This window comes from Paramisgurnus dabryanus, chromosome 4 (assembly GCF_030506205.2).
Source record: "Paramisgurnus dabryanus chromosome 4, PD_genome_1.1, whole genome shotgun sequence".
Taxonomy (NCBI): Eukaryota; Metazoa; Chordata; class Actinopteri; order Cypriniformes; family Cobitidae; genus Paramisgurnus; species Paramisgurnus dabryanus.
This window is the reverse complement of record NC_133340.1, coordinates 2005797-2019429: the sequence shown is the minus strand read 5'-3', so window position 1 is coordinate 2019429 and position 13633 is coordinate 2005797. Positions and strand designations below refer to the sequence as shown.

Below are 13633 nucleotides of genomic sequence, written 5' to 3'. Positions count from 1 at the left end.
TGTTCAATTATGTCATTTTTAATGCAAAGATGACATTGTTTGAGACTTTGAGAAAGTGACATAACTGCCCACTCAACTACAGTGGTACAAATATAATTTGTCATTAAAATGTCATTAAGTGTTAATACTCTGTCATATAGTTTTATAACAGCGTCATGAATATTTTTCTTGACCTCAACTACAGTGGTACAAATATAATTTGTCATTAAAATGTCATTAAGTGTTAATACTCTGTCATATAGTTTTATTACAGTGTCATGAATATTTCTTGACCTCAACTACAGTGGTACAAATATAATTTGTCATTAAAATGTCATTAAGTGTTAATACTCTCTTATATAGTTTTATTACAGTGTCATGAATATTTTTCTTGACCTCAACTACAGTGGTACAAATAAAATTTGTCATTAAAATGTTATTAATTGTTAATACTCTGTCATATAGTTTTATTACAGTGTCATGGATATTTTTCTTGACCTCAACTACAGTGGTACAAATATAATTTGTCATTAAAATGTCATTAAGTGTTAATACTCTGTCATATAGTTTTATTACAGTGTCATGAATATTTTTCTTGACCTCAACTACAGTGGTACAAATATAATTTGTCATTAAAATGTCATTAAGTGTTAATACTCTGTCATATAGTTTTATTACAGTGTCATGAATATTTTTCTTGACCTCAACTACAGTGGTACAAATATAATTTTGTCATTAAAATGTCATTAAGTGTTAATACTCTGTCAAATAGTGTTATAACAGTGTCATGAATATTTTTCTTGACCTCAACTACAGTGGTACAAATATAATTTGTCATTAAAATGTCATTAAGTGTTAATACTCTGTCATATAGTTTTATAACAATGTCATGAATATTTTTCTTGACCTCAACTACAGTGGTACAAATATAATTTGTCATTAAAATGTCATTAAGTGTTAATACTCTGTCATATAGTTTTATAACAGCGTCATGAATATTTTTCTTGACCTCAACTACAGTGGTACAAATATAATTTGTCATTAAAATGTCATTAAGTGTTAATAATCTGTCAAATAGTTTTATAACAGCGTCATTAATATTCTTCAGTTCATAATGTTTTTTTTATTTCCTCCAGGTGTTAGAGAAATAAAATCAATCATTTAATAATAATAATAATAATAACAATAATAAAAACAATAATAATTCAAATTGATAAAATTATATTTTATTGCATTTAGAGACCGATTCACCTAAAATTAAATGAAAACTGTACAATAATGGGTTATGCCATGTAGTGTTGGGTCCATATCGCTGCAAAAACAGTAAATTAATGTTTAAATGTTTTGTTAATTTTTTCTTCTATGTCAAAATATTTGTCAGTTTTTTATGAATTGTCCACATACATTATTTTGATGTATATGTTGCATTTTGTTGAGGTATTTAAAATGATTTGACAGAGTATTAACACTTAATGACATTTAAATGACAGTTTAATGTAATATTAACCCATAAAGCTAGGTATTTTCTTAAATTTGATAATTATTCTGCTATGTCATGTTTATGACAGATTTATGGCAAGTTATAATGTATTGGTTTATGTCAAGTTGTCATAACAAAGACAATTCAAACAATGTCATCTTTGCACAAAAAATGACATAATTGAACAAATGACACTTAATGACAGTTGTCATAAATGTGCCTAAAATCTCCTTCATGTTCATGACACCTGTCATGTCAGTCTTATAAACACCCCTTCAAGTAAAGTGTAACCAATACTTCAAGTGAAAAATTTAAGTTGCGAAAGCTTTTTTCAGCCGGCTGCCAGCTTTCTTCAGCTGAGTGCTTTGGTTGCTCATACTTCTGCTTTGTTTATCAGTCATGGTACGATGCATCAGTTGGTTGTTGTAATATTTGTCCCACCCCTCCTCCACTGTGATTGGACAGCCATGTGAGAACTGACATTGACGAGCTGAGCTTTTCACCCAAAGTTGAAAATTTTTCAACAGTTTTCAGCGCAAAAAAAAAAAAACGTCAGCTGCTGGCTTTTTGGAAAAACACCATGCTTCCATTGGAAACAATTGAAAACATACACCGGCCGCCGGCGTAAAAGCTTTGGTGTGCACGGCCCCTAACTGTGGGTTCACACCAGCCGCGGAAGAGGCGGCAAAAACGCGCTATTCGCGCGTAGTTGGACGCTTGAACATTTGAGTTCACTCGCTTCATTCTCACGTGAAAGCCGCGGGTGAAATTCTAGTCATTCGAGAAATTCACGCGGAAATCCGCGTCATGGGAGGGGCTTCTGCGACTCCGCGGAGACTACACCACTCCGCTCGCTTCCTGTAATCACGTCACTACTACAGCAAGCTCCTGATTGGTTAACGCGGCGCGGAATTCCGCCAAAGTTCAGATTTTTGAACTTGCGCGATTCCCGCGGCAACGCTCAATTCGCGCGGAACGCGCCATCTGCGCCGCGGCTACCGCGTGTACCGCGCCGCAGGATGCCTAATCGCGTGTTTGCATTGACTTAAAATGTAAATCATCCGCGCTTGCCGCCTCTTCCGCGGCTGGTGTGAATGCACAGTAAGACTCATCCAGCGCACACATGCCTTTGCAGCGCCAAAGTTTACTTCTCATACTTTTTCAGGGAAATTAATATCTTATTAAACTGAGATAGGAGAAAATATTTGAACACACATCACTATTAAGTCCTAGTCAAATATTGCCTGTGAAAAATGAAATTAATGTGTCAAATTGGCCCATCTGAGACGGTTCACAGACTGTGTGTTCCAATTTCCACTTAGTAACTCTTAACCTCCACAAAATGTTTTCCAGCGTTGTGGAAAATTGATGTCTGCAATGCTATGCAATCACTAAATGTAATTTCCCTAATGAGAACGCCCTAAAACAAGGGTCAAGTTTTGATTACTTGAAATTCTTCCTGTCTAATTGAGCAGGCTGGACGAGGGCGCATTGAACAGAGGCAAAATCAGGTTAGCCATGTGTATTGCACAATTTCTACTCCCGACTTTAGAGGAAACGTTCCCATTGGTGACCTTGATCTCCACAGTCAGTTCTGCTGATTTATAGTCCGGAGCTGCCAATTAATCTCTTTGGATGGAAAACATCTCACTTTTAACTGAGAACTTCAGTCGGTGATACCAGACGAGTTAGTCTAGGACAATGTACACAAAAAGAGGGGAAAACCAGCATTTTGCTTTAATATCAAAGACTTTGGCATATATCTGGCCGTATTTGTGCTATGGAGATCCATTTTGTTCCTCAAATGGCCGGCCATTTCTACACACCACAATATCATAGGGACTTGGAGTTAGGGTTGTTTGATTTTGGTCAGTTAGCTGTGTCCAATTTTGTCCCATCTCCTATATGGTGCAGGTGCACTACTGTGATGGTCTGCCATCGTTCTCTTCCCCCCTCTCTCTCTCTGTCTACATTATTTTTCTTTCTTTTATTATAGTAAACATTACAGATCGAATTCCACACTGCCAGAGTTCACTTTACATAACAGGCAATACTGTGCACCTTCCCAATCCTTTAAAAAACAACAAAAGCCTTTGAGCCATTAACAGATCTCTGACCTTTTTTATTTGGCCGATGCAAATCACGCAGCTGTCAGAAATGAGCCGTGAGCCATTATTCACTCAGTTCACTGCAGAATGCTGTGATGTTTTTTTTTTAAAATCTTGCCATGTTAAAAGCAACTTCAAATGTACCGGAACTAAACCGTTGTCCCAAAGGGAAAACTACATCAAGCTGTGAATGTGTTTATATTTAATATACAGTGGTCTGTATCTGTATGTGTGCATTTCATGCAAACGGGTTTGGAAAACCGTCCCGACAGCATCCATCTGAATGTCTGAATAAATTTGATGATCGACGTATGCAACATGCTATGAGTGGATTTTGCATGCTTGACCAGAGCTATGGGTAATTTTTCCAGTATGGCATGTTTTGTGGATGAAAACAGATGAAGGGATTTGGCACATAATGTAATAAATAAATGAACCATATGTTTAAATAGGTTTGAACTATAGACTGTTAAAAATATGGATGTAGTGTACGTGAGGTCACCCATAGGTTTGTATAAAGGTTTGTTGAAGCCAATAGTAGGTGGTGCCTGTCGTCGCCATCTTGGCCGCGTGTCACCACGCATCACTCACAGATAACTGAAAATAGGTAAATAGGCGGGATGTGGGTGAAGCTGAAGTTGCTGTTTGCTGAAACCACACCCACCTAGCTCAACGGTAGTGATGGCAGTGGCAGTTCACCTGTCACTCAAGTGGCCACACCCTAAATTATGCTTATAATATCTTTACAGTTGTCATGAAAGGCAAAATTAGCTATATAGACCAAAAACACTTTTTGTTCCAGGGTGTAATGGTGTGTTCACACCAGACGCGGAAGAGGCAGCAAGCGTGAGTGATTTACATGTTAAGTCAATGCATAGACGCAAATAGGCATCCTGCGGCACGGTAAGCGCGAATGGGGCGGAGGACAATAGAGGACAAGCATCATCGCTACATGAGACATCTTCGTACTTTTACAGGAATTAAAAGGATCTTGTTTGGAAGAAAGTAAGCGAGGAAGTCGGACAATCTGGTAAGTTTACTCAATTTGAGCTATATAAGCCCCTCCCATGATGGGAATTTACACGTGAGTGTCTCGAATGACTAGAATTTCACGCACGAATGACGCGAGTAAACTCAAAATGTTCAAGCGTTCAACGTTTTTGCTGCCTTTTCCGCGTCTGGTGTGAACGCACAGTAAACGTGTATATCTTCTGTAATGGCATTTTAACATGAGATAAACTCCCTTTTGGAGTCGATGAATTGCGGTTTAAGTCACTTCCGTGTTATCTTCACAATAGATATCGAAAGGTTGCCCTTGATTCAAACCCATGACCTTTAGCGCTGCTAATGCAATGCTCTACGACTGAGCTACACAGGAGCACAAACAGAAATACAATCAGCCAATCGGATTGGGGCTTAGATCAAGAAAGTCTTTTTGGATTTCGCCTGCATCAGGCATCATAGGCGAATGGACTGTGGGCGTGTCCAACAAGATCTGCACTGTTAGTGCACACTTACTAGTTTAAATCATGACCCATTAGCATGCATAAAGAAGAAGATACGATAATGGATCACAGATGCATAAACAATGACACATGTGCACAGACATCTACAGTATATTACTGTCTCACACGTTCCCTCCCTCTGTAAAATCCATGAATCAACCCACAGCTCACAATGTGTTTCAGCAGATATATACTTTATGAGCAGAAATACATTTTTGTCAATTTACATCAATTCCATATTCAGTTCAACAAGTTACTGTGAGTCATTTGTCTTCCTGGTGTGACCAGGGTCGCTAAATGTGATGTAAATGTCTCATGTGTCTTGTTTATGATGCATTGTAACGTATCTCTCATTCAGAGAAAATCAGATTTAGGATAAACCTGACAGTAATTTCCAGTCAAAATTATATAATATAAAACATCACTGTTCAGTGTAACTATTAAGTATCAAACTACTACCCTACAGCAAATCGTAAAGAAGCATGTCTATGAATCAAATGTTTCATCCTGTAATACTAAGGGATGATCGCCATGGTAACGGTTTACATGCTATCCCTGTAGTCAAGGAGATCCCGTCATAAAGGATAATGGGTTCCTCTGTACCCTCCGCCTCCTGTTCCCAACACGAGAGTACATGCTTGCAAACACTTAATCATGCTATTTGTAGGCAAATGGCTGTCCTGTTTCCTTTGGGAGTGTAATGATTTTCATATTTACTACAAAGCTTTTAAAAGCACTTTAATTCACCTTTAGTGTAGCCTGTGTGCAAATAGCGGATGATGTGTTGCCTGCCTCCAACCTTTGAATAAAGATAATTGCACTTTATTATTCATTTTCTCTTTTATCTTCTGCTTTCCTGTAATGATTGAGAAAAGTCAATACTAAATAGAAAAAAATCTGCTTTATATGTTTTGCAAAGCGTTAAATGTACAAATAATTTGTTTTCAGCTTGATTATTGTTTGTGGCTCTTCTGTGCCCGCTGTGCCTTGTCAATGGCACAGACAATTAAAGCCCCCTTTTGCACGTCTTTATTTGGATAGCCTAAAATGACTTTTTGCTAATGAGGGGAATAATGTTCATAATCGGATGCCGGGTTATTCATGAATCAGGGGAGATTTGGAACAGAGAGAAAATCTCAAAAACTGGACCTCCTAGCACCGCCTAAGTTCAAGGGCTGGGAAAGTGCTGGCCTTAATAAAATAAATTATGTTTTTGAAGGATTTCTGTTGACGCAAGTGAGACCATTAAACAGTTCACCTGATGAACTGGACCTAAAGTGCATGAGCTTTTGGAACAGACAGTGGAAATACAGGTTATTGGTTTCATTAGTGATAATGTATCTCTTGGATCACACTGTACAGTACTTTACCGTCATTGTACGGACGGCATGTATTTACTTAAGTAAATTCTGAGTAATGCTAATGTACAATGTCCAGAATGTTTAATTATTTTGCTTGCGTGCTTGTAATTAGGTGTTGTAATTGTTATGACTGTAGTAATTAATTCATTATAGTGCGCTAAGACACTGGCACTGTACTGTTGTTTTACAACTACCAGTTTCATCATTGGGTAATACTTTAATGTAAGATTGTTTATGTTAGCTAATGTGTAATTGCTCAGCTTTAGTTAATCAATGTTAACATAAACACGTTTTGATGTAAATATGTATGTGTAGAAAATAACAAGCCAAGATTATTAAATTGCATTAAAGCACTTCAGTATTAGTTTGTGTTAACATTTCCATTTCGTAAGGCATAATGTACAGGGTGAAATGCTTGGTAACTTTATATTGCCTGTTAATATGTGAACTGAACGTCTGATACGGCACACTTAAAGGTGTAATGTGGGTTTCTAGTGGTGAGACTCTGAATAGCAACCATCAACCCCACTTTCGAAACGCAAAGCAAGTTTTGCCTTGTTGTTATGAATCTTAGAGACGTTTGTAAATAAATGATTTACTGGGTGCACACCGGTGTGTTATTTTGGAGACATTTCCTCGCCCCTAAACATGACGCTGCTTATTACACGACTACTGGCCACATGAGTAAGTGATTTGACACAAAATTGAGCTAAATACAAATGGAAAAAATTGACATATTTTAGTAGCTTATTTGTATCAAAATCCAACCTGGCAAAACAAATACAAAGATACAGCGAAGTGATGCTTCAACATCTAAGTAGTACCCGGATTAGTGGTGTAAAGTATACGGACCAAGAAAAAGCAAGCATTACAGAGACCTGTTTAAAATCAAATATTAAAGATAATTATTTTAAAGTGTGTTGGTGATGCAAATTTATTAAAATGTGTGTATTAATGCAGATTTGTACTGTATAGGCCATACATAATACATAATGCACACGTATTCAAATTTTGGCCTGACCGAGCGCTGTCCATCAGCACCCACTTGAACTCACCATGTGAAGCATATATACATTGCAAAAAACTTTCTAAAGATAAATCTGCTACAATAAGGATGAATAGCTTAAAATTAAATGCCTTAGAAATGTTCTGTCTTGAACGTAGAGAGTGACGCAAAAGGTCACCGGTCGAGCCCCAGCCTAAAAATGTATAAACTGAATGCACTAAAAGTCACTTTGAAAAGCGTCTGCTAAAAACTGACCTTTTTGTAAGTTTTGAAGTCTTTGAAATCGGTTGTGATGTCCTCTGTGTAGTGCTGTGAAACCGGACACACGGTTTCCCATGACTGCTGCTGTTGATCTCCAGATGTTGCGTTTTACGCGTCAGACTTTAATAACGCCCAGCTCGTCCCTTGCTAGATTTAGTGACGCTCGTGTCTCTGACAATTGGGGTGTGAAACACAGATTCGGACGTTTCTCTCTGCTCGATGAAATGTCAGTGGAAAGTAAGTGCTATCAAAACGCGCTCGCCTCGAGCTGCAGGTGCAAGACGCGCGCGTTTGAGCTTCAAGCGCGCATACAAAATCGGATATTTAAACTAAATACGATCAAATACGATTTGATTTGTTAACGTTTTCCCTCGGATATTGTGACTGTCATCCTGTTCTGGTCAGTTTGGTGCTCTTCTCCATAAAGGGATTTGACGCATCCGTCGCGCCTGGATCCATTCAATCTAATGATCAAGACAGTGGCATCATAATAGTTATATAATCCAATAATCTGTACAGTTAGGGTAGTAGTGGATCCCTAAAGAAAATTAGCAATGATTTTACTATTTAACCATCATAGCAAAACTATGGTAATATAGTCAAAAACATGGTGTACTGTAATAAAACCATGGTTAATTTTCTGAAGGGAGGTTTTATGAACGATAGCAGTCAATGAAAGGGGACAAAAATAGTCACAAAACACTACTAAATTGTGAAAGATTTGACATTTACATTGCGAGAAGTCAAATGTTGAAAAAACAAGGGCCCATGTTTCACCTATTTGCATCCATGGTAAGATCCCTGTTGAAAAAAACCCAATAAAACCATTAGAATTTTCTAATGGTTTTATTGGGAATTTCATTGTGGGGTGAGACTGTGTAGCCAAAACACACTACAGTGTATTGGCTTTTATTCGTCTCTAATGGTATGTATTGGTTCTAATGGAATATGTATTGGTTTTAATGGTAAAAACTAATGGTTCCTATTGGTATTTTAACGGAAACCATTAGAATTTTCTGTAATGGTTTTATTGTATTTTTTCAGCAGGGATGTCTAACACGCCTGTTTCCACTCTCACTGCGTCATGTGACATGCGTCACTTATAGGGACAGTAAAGTGTCATTAGTGTTATATTATGCAATCGGCTAAATGCGTTTTACCTAAATACATGTGTATCAGATTTGCAGCGTTTGTCACATCTATTTCAAATCTGTGGACCTGATGTTTCATTCAGTTGTAAAATAAAATCTACAAACATCTATACAAACACCAGAAATTTCAATGCGTATGGACGGTTTCATCTGACGCAGGCGCGCTGTCTCGGTTACATCTGGACGAAACTTAACTTCCGGTCTCTGTTTGGTCAATGGTCTGGCTAGATTTAACTCTGGAACAGATACCTTGGCGAAAATAACATAATATTTTTTTTTGGCTAAAAACTAGGGTTAGATCACCGCTATTTGGTAACTGAACTGTTGTTAATATTTTATACATTACACATTTTACACAGTAATATAGTTTTTGATACGCTTAAGCTATGATTTGAACTAAGGTAATCCACTTCTTGTTTATTTTGCTTGTTATCAGAAATAAACTACTCTAAATGTTTGTTTAATGAAAGCCATTTGTTATTGCTGAAATACCCAACAAACTTTGGGTGCTAGAACGTGTTGGTAACGTTAGTTTTTGTTTCTCGAGCTAATATTCTCTATTGGTTAGTCAGAATAGTTATCTTAATGTAAATTAAACGTTCTCGTTAGGTTCCCATAACGTTTTGCTATTAGTTCTCATTAAAAATAATTAATAATAGGATTAATGTTCATATCATGTTTTTATCCATTATTTATTAAGTCAAACACATCATCCCATACACATGAAGGATTAGATAAATATGCATAATTTGTGCATGATATTAAAATAAAATATAAATAAAATATTCAATTTATTCTTTACTGAAATTACTTTCTATTTAAACATGTATCTATATATGTATCAGTGTTTGTTTTCGGGTCATACTGATTCGTGATCACTGTGGACGTTACATTGTGTGAAGCTGCCACCTAGTGTAAAAAACAACACACAAACAAATCCAGATACTCGTGCTAATAAACCGTACAACCATTACATGATGTTCGACACAGTATTCTTCCAAGTCATGTGCTTTTTATTTTCAGAATTGCATGGTATTTTTTAAGCAGCAGGAACTGAGAGTGTACACAGTTACAATCTCTTTCTGAGGCAAACTGGTTGAACCGAGGTGCGGTTGCCAGGCAACGAAGACGCGTATCCGTAGTGACCGGAAAACAAGTGCTGAGCGTGTTGTTGAAGCAAAACATACTCATCATGTATGTTTCAGTTCATTAAATAATCAACAACGACAGGAACATCGCATAGAGGACAAACAAACGACCAAAATGGAGGTATGTTGATCTGAAAGTGTGGAGTGAAATAAGAAGGGACAGGAGATCAGATAACGTTACTCGAGCGGAGTTTTGCTCCTGTGATGCCTCAGAAGTTAAAAAGTAGATTTACGACATAAAACATGGTGACATGTAAATACAACGTGTTATCAAAATGAAAAATGTTTAGTGGTTTTCTTTTGACGTTTTCTATACAGTTTCAGTTCATATAGGCTATTTGACTTACACACTATAACATAAAGTTATAACGTCATTGTGTTGTCGCCCTTTTCACGACACAGTTATTCAAATTAAATAAAAAATATGTGGGGTTACATGCCACAAACTCAGAAATAAAAGTACAAAAGCTGTCACTAAAGTGGTACCCTTTAAAAAAGTACACATTTGTACCGATTTGTATTTAAATGTAGCATATTACATCAACGTTACATATCTGTATACAAATAGTACCGTCCCAGTAACTGCTTTTGTACTTTTACCTGACAATGCAGCCAGTGCAAACTTAAAGGGATAGTTCACCCAAAAACGAAAATTCTGTCATCATTTACTCACTCTTGTGTTGTTATAAACCTGTATTAATTTCTTTGTTCTGATGACCACGAAGGAAGCTATTTTGAGGAATGTTTGTAACCAAACAATTTGTGATCCCCATTCACTTCCATAGTAGGAAAAAGAATACTATGGAAGTGAATGGGGCTCACCATCTGTTTGATTACGAACACTAAAAAATGGTTTGCAATCCTTATTGTATGTTATATGTTATCATTATTTCAATCAGCGCTAGTTTCTGGTTATGTGGATATATTCAGAGTTCATATTTGTACTTAGAAATATATATATATATATATATATATATATTTCTAAGTATCTATCTATCTATCTACGTATCTATCTACGTATCTATCTACGTATCTATCTATCTATCTATCTATCTATTAATATATATATATATATATATATATATATATATATATATATATATATATATATATATATATATATAAACGAATCACATATTTGAACGCAAAACTGTTAAGGTGATTAAAGAAAACATATTTGTGACCCGGCCAATGTCACTTTTTTGTTATTTACGGCTTTCTACATATAGTCATCCTACATAATGTAAATAACATTCTGTGAAAAATTACTTATAAATAGAAATCATCAAGACACAGTTTAACTCATATACATTGTTAGGACAGTTGTTGTCTGTTAATATCACATGTCACACCTAATAATGTCACTTTTTTCCTAATGGCCCTCTAAATATATTTTCAGACTGAGGAGAGCTCTGAAACCCAGGAAATAAATTTCCAGGAGGTTTTAATGGAGTTGGAGGGAGGCAGCAACCCAGAAAAGTTCCGCGTGGAATACGAGAAGCTGGTCAAAGCCTTGCAGAAGTCCCATGAGAACGAAAAGAGGCTGATGGCTAAATGCCGGGAGCTGAACGCCGAGACTGTGTCCAGCAACGTCAAATTATCCACTGCCATGAAACTGGTGGACGAAGATCAATCCACAATCACCACTCTTAAAATGGTACATTAGCCGGCACTCTAAAACGCAAGCTGTGTTTATTGCGTAGAACATTGGGCTTATTTTAAAGCTGTTACCACATCATTTGCCACTGCCAATTGTCATCTGTGTCTTAACTCTTTGATTAGGAAATTGATAAGGCCTGGAAAATGGTTGAAGCTGCGCATGAAAAAGAAGTTCAGGCAAAAGAAACAATCCAAAAGCTTAAAGAGGACATCACAAATCTCAATAAGCTTCTGGAGAAAGGCGCTGGAGTCTCTGAGGACCAAGAACACAGGTAAGCAACATTGTTTGGCATATTCTGCCTAAAAAAATATTTTGTTTTAATGCTTATGTCGCTTATATGCGGCTGTAATGTTGTTGGAGTGTTCAAGTTGGGTTCTCACATAGATTTAAAAAACACAATGAACGTTGAACGTTTCTAGCATAAGCAATCAATTGAAGATCAAAGAGGACCTGACCAAGCAGAGAGACGAGCTGCAGTCAGAAGTGGTCACGCTCCGGCAGCACCTTGATAAAGCCACCAGTGCTCAGCAGGAGATAGAGACAGAGAAGAACAAAGCAATGGACATGATAGCGCAGGTACTACATGAGAGCGCATTGTTATGTCTCCACTGGGGTTGTTTTTAACGTTATCACAGGGTAACTGCCAAGTCAAGTTCTTGATAAATACTTAAGAAGTGCATGTATTTAATAGGACAACACTGGCACATTCTTATTAACCGGGGTCCGTTTCCCAAAAGCATTGGTAGCCAACTACTGTATGGTCGTAAGTCCTGTAGTTACCGCATAGTTCAACGATTCTATGCTGTAAAACCATTGCTCCAATAAACATTCTTAAAGGACAAGTTCGGTATTTTACACTTAAAGCCCTGTTTTCAGATTGTTTATGATGAAATAGAACGCGGTTTTGACTGAAATTTGGACATATGATGCTAGCCCGAGAATTTTCGGCTGTTTCTTCACCTCCCACCTCTATAATGGCTGTATAGACGGTTTCAGCAGTAACAACATAAACAAGCGGCTGTCGTGGTCTGCACGTAACTTCCGGTAAACTCAGCTAAGAATAAATAACAACAAAGTTCTTTAAACGTAGTTTAATAAACAACACATAGATTACATTGGAAACCAAAACATTTATTTTCGACGAGGCATTTGTTCAAGATCAGTTTAGCAACTAGTCAGACCATTAAAAAAAACCAAAACCGGAAGTACGTTCGGATCCAGACGTATATCGCGTCAGCGCACGTGCGTCCGATGAAACCGTCTATAGGTGCACAGGAACAATCATTTCTAAAATGCATTAAACTTTTATTTACAAAGACGTGAAACTCACCGAGTGGTCAGGGGTGTTCACTGATATGCTCACACAAAAATCGCTGCAAAAATGCTTTCCAACAGGTTTTATTGTAGTTTTGTCCAACTCCATTGACTTGTATTAGATGTGCTGTGAGGTACGGTATAACTCTGCGCCGGGAACTTTGTTTGTATTTTTGCAATTGGCAAAGGCGAATTATCGCCACCAACTGGGCTGGAGTGTTTATTATTCAAGCTCTCAACCGAAGAATATACGGGTGTGAGGTTTTGGAAAAATAGGTCCACAAGTTTACAACGAATGGTAAAACGAATTGTTGGAACAAATCTTTTGCAGCGATTTTTGTGTGAGCATATCAGTGAATACCCCTGACCACTCGGTGAGTTTCACGTCTTTGTAAACGAAAGTTTAATGCATTTTAGGAAGGATTGTTCCAGTGCACCTATAGACGGTTTCAGCAGTAACAACATAAACAAGCGGCTGATGGTTCAGTATTTTACTTGCCCAGTCTGAATTTTCACTGACATCACAAAAAAGTAAAATATAAAATACAAATAAAATAGGCCTAATCTATATTTGTTGTTTCTGACATGTGTAACCCTAATAAATATGAAACCTAAGATTAAAGGTGCCATAGGATGTGTTGTCATAATATGTTAAATTGT

General features: G+C 37.0%; 1 protein-coding gene across 1 annotated transcript in view; it reads left to right on the top strand.

Annotated features, from left to right (window-relative positions):
- The first annotated feature begins 4480 nt into the window (after window positions 1-4480).
- Window positions 4481-13633, top strand: part of LOC135786148 (cilia- and flagella-associated protein 58) — a 138309-nt gene continuing 129156 nt past the window's right edge. The window contains exons 1-6 of the mRNA XM_065295840.2: window positions 4481-4572; window positions 7747-7937; window positions 9939-10120; window positions 11399-11656; window positions 11782-11930; window positions 12079-12235. Coding sequence (XP_065151912.2) covers window positions 4481-4572; window positions 7747-7937; window positions 9939-10120; window positions 11399-11656; window positions 11782-11930; window positions 12079-12235 — 1029 coding nt within the window. The remainder of the gene's footprint in view (window positions 4573-7746; window positions 7938-9938; window positions 10121-11398; window positions 11657-11781; window positions 11931-12078; window positions 12236-13633) is intronic.